The 3,158-nt window shown below is 42.1% G+C and overlaps 1 protein-coding gene across 1 annotated transcript; it reads left to right on the top strand.

Annotated features, from left to right (window-relative positions):
• Nucleotides 1–519: 519 nt before the first annotated feature.
• On the top strand, nt 520–885 carry LOC147618778 (uncharacterized). Its single transcript, XM_086774371.1, has one exon. The coding sequence runs from the start codon at nt 583–585 to the stop codon at nt 883–885; it is 303 nt and encodes a 100-aa protein (XP_086630497.1). The 5' UTR covers nt 520–582.
• Nucleotides 886–3,158: the final 2,273 nt, after the last annotated feature.

Genomic DNA, 3,158 nt, shown 5'->3' with positions numbered 1-3,158 from the left:
ACAGACAACGTGGGGCCGGTTCTTTACTGCTCTGCACGCCGCCCAGCTCCGCTATAGCTCAGTCCGCGGCGAGTGGGCTTCCAACCCACACCCCAGCTCAGTCCGCCTCTCTACTTTTTTATTTCAAATATTTGTCGTGATTCGCACCTTTAGTCTTGATACCCAGCTTTAGTCTTGCCAGTTGCCTCTAGGCTTTAGAGCTGAGAGGCCACTAGCGAATTGCAATGAGAGTGAGTCAGTAGCATCATCGGTTGGATAACCTTCATGGCCACACACTCCAGAGAGAGGTCGGTGTGCGTGTGTGAGAGAGAAAGTGTGTGGGAGAGATGCTTTTCAGCTGATGTCTATAGAGAGAGAGAGAGAGAGAGAGAGAGAGAGCAGCTGTGCAATGGCGGTGAGGGTAGGCCTATGGGCTAAGTGCAACTTGTCTTATCCCCAACAAATTCAGACCTAGTGTTATCTGCGTCCGCCCACTATATAATGGTGAGCTCAAGCGCTCACCACTACGCATGCAAGCACGCCCAATAGCTTACCTCACACCATCCTCACAGCTTATCTTGTTCAACGTGCTCAAGGAGCTGCATGGCTTCATCTTCTGCTCCCGTCTTGCTTCTGCTTCTAGTATTGGCAGCCGCAGCTTGGAGCTCCTCAGTACGAATGGTGGATGCGCAAGCCTGCTCACAGCCTTGCTGCGGAGCGCTGCCACAGGGCGGCACCGGTTTCTGCTCCACTGGCGAGTGCTGCAGCCAGTATGGCTTTTGCGGCGGGCCCAATGATAGTGCCTATTGTGGCAGCGGCTGCCAATCCCAGTACGGCCGTTGTGACGCCGCCGCCACCACTAGTACAACCACCTCCACCAACACCACCGCTGGGGGAAACAACTAGTACGCTGGCGAGGCACCCCGCCAGCTGCTTGCTGGCATTGGTGGTTCGGCTTGGGTAGCTATATATAGCGGGGCACCCCTGCTAGCTGCTTGCTAGGGTTGGAGGTAAGGTATGTCTTGAGTATGATGCTTGTACTAATAAGTAGTGACCACCACCCCCGCTAGCTAGCTAGCTGCTTGCTAGGGTTGGAGGTAATTGAGTATGGGGTTAATATGATGCTTGTACTAATAAATAATGGCCACCATGTATTGAGAACGTCAATTGATTTTTTTTCGATTTGTACTGATGCAAAATACATTGAAGGATGGTTTATTCTAACACTGGTTGACACACTTGTCGTATCAATGTTTCTCATGTCTATGATCTGATTGTACGACCTTCCAATGGCTGTGCTCGAAAAATGGTATTCTAGTGTGTTTCTATTAGCTAAAATGAAGAAAAGGTCGAAAATTTAGGGTGAAATTTAAGTAGGCTTTTTTTAAGTATCAAATGAAACTCATATATAATTGACTTATAAATTGGCGAATAGTAATACTATCGAAAACCAAACCAAATAGAAATTTCCTAAACAAAGCCAAATAGTCATTTAAACTTTGCCTTTATTTTGATATTGAAAAACAAGCTCTTTTTGACCACCAGCTACCATATCGATAATGAGCATGGTAGGGCCATCCTTACAATTGACTTGAATATCCTAATATGTAAGCAATTACAGTTGAATATTTGCAAGGGAAACAAAATTGTGTTTGTCATGTCTCAAGCTATTAAATTTGTCACTTACGATGTTCCTTCCCTTAGTGTTCCTTTCTACTTTGAACAAAATGGCCCTAGCAAATAAGATAATACTCTTGTTGGTTCATGTATCTCTATGGATTTGTTGATGTATATAACTAATGGCTTACTTTGTACTTTGGTTTTGAATGTGAAATAACAATAAAGGCTAGTATCTTCTATAGGAAGAGGAAGAGAGGAGGGAAATAGAAAGCCACACAGGTTGAGAATAATAATCTCAACCTGATCCTCACACAGGTTGGAACTAGGGGTTGGTATAGGAAGGCGATCGTCATTGTTGTGGTGGAGATGCACTTTAGTGACGAAGAGCTACTCCTAATTTGGCACATGACAAGCTCAGAAATCTTAGCATAGATATATATATAATATAAAACTAACCCCTCCCTTTCACCTTTCCACTCTTAACTTTTTAAATAAACTTCTCTTTTTAAAAGAAATCTACTAGTATTTTTTTCCCATCTTACAAATACTTTTTGTCTATATTTCTCTCTTTTTTAACAACCCCCTCAAATATTTTTTCCTTTTTTACAAAAAGAAAAAAGAAAAAGAAAAAAAAGATTCAAACGCCAAAAAGAAACAAATCTCATACATGGAAGCAACAAATGAAGTATCAAATAGATGAATGTCCAACATGTGAATTTGCATAACGAGGCAAAGGTGGATGGTTGGCCACACAATCTTCCACGGCACTGACCAAATTTTAAGCTTCTAATTCATTGTAGCTTTACTTTAAACTCACCACAGCTTTTCTAATCAGATTGTTTGATTAATTTGCATGAGAAAGATCCAAACTTCTGACCTGTGGTGCTAGATATTCCTCTTGCAACAAGAGTACATATCTGCACATTGCACGCACTGTGTAGGATAATTGAGAAACTTGTATTCCTGTACATTGGATTTTCTTACACGAAAACAAGACATGACCACAACAATGCAATGGTGGTCATCCTCTCACTAAGATTTGTCTGTATCACATTGTTGTAGTCATTCAAACGAAACATACCTTCATTCCTTCATTTATCAAAACATAAGATTTTTCATTCAAACATCTTCATTCAAACGAAACATACCTTCACACCCAAAACGACCACAACAACTGGATATGGGGTATACTTGCCGGTAGGATGACCTAGTGTCGCGTTGTGGTGGTAGTTTTGGGGGGGATGGAAAGGACTTCCCATCTTGCATTTCTCTTTGCTACAAAAACAACCACGACAATGTGATATGACACATACTTACTGGTAGAATGCCCTCCCCTCACGTTATTGTGGTAGTTTTTGTAGATAGAAGGGGCCTCACCTCTAAAACTTTATATCCACCAAAGCGACCACAACAGTGCGATACAGAGTATAATTACCAGTGAGATGACCTCCCAACACGTTGTTGTGGTTGTTTTGGTGGATACAATGTTTTTTCAGGTACCTATATTAAACGAGCACCTATTTAGAGGTTGTATCTCAGAGAAACATGAAAATGACATA

This window comes from Cibotium barometz, chromosome 34 (assembly GCF_041138505.1).
Source record: "Cibotium barometz isolate CiBa-2024 chromosome 34, ASM4113850v1, whole genome shotgun sequence".
NCBI lineage: Eukaryota > Viridiplantae > Streptophyta > Polypodiopsida > Cyatheales > Cibotiaceae > Cibotium > Cibotium barometz.
The sequence above is the reverse complement of the archived record's forward strand: the minus strand, read 5'-3'. Positions and strand labels throughout refer to the sequence as shown.

Bases quoted from the DNA above. Each gene is read 5' to 3' on its own strand.
- LOC147618778 (XM_086774371.1), top strand. From the start codon at position 583: ATGGCTTCATCTTCTGCTCCCGTCTTGCTTCTGCTTCTAGTATTGGCA.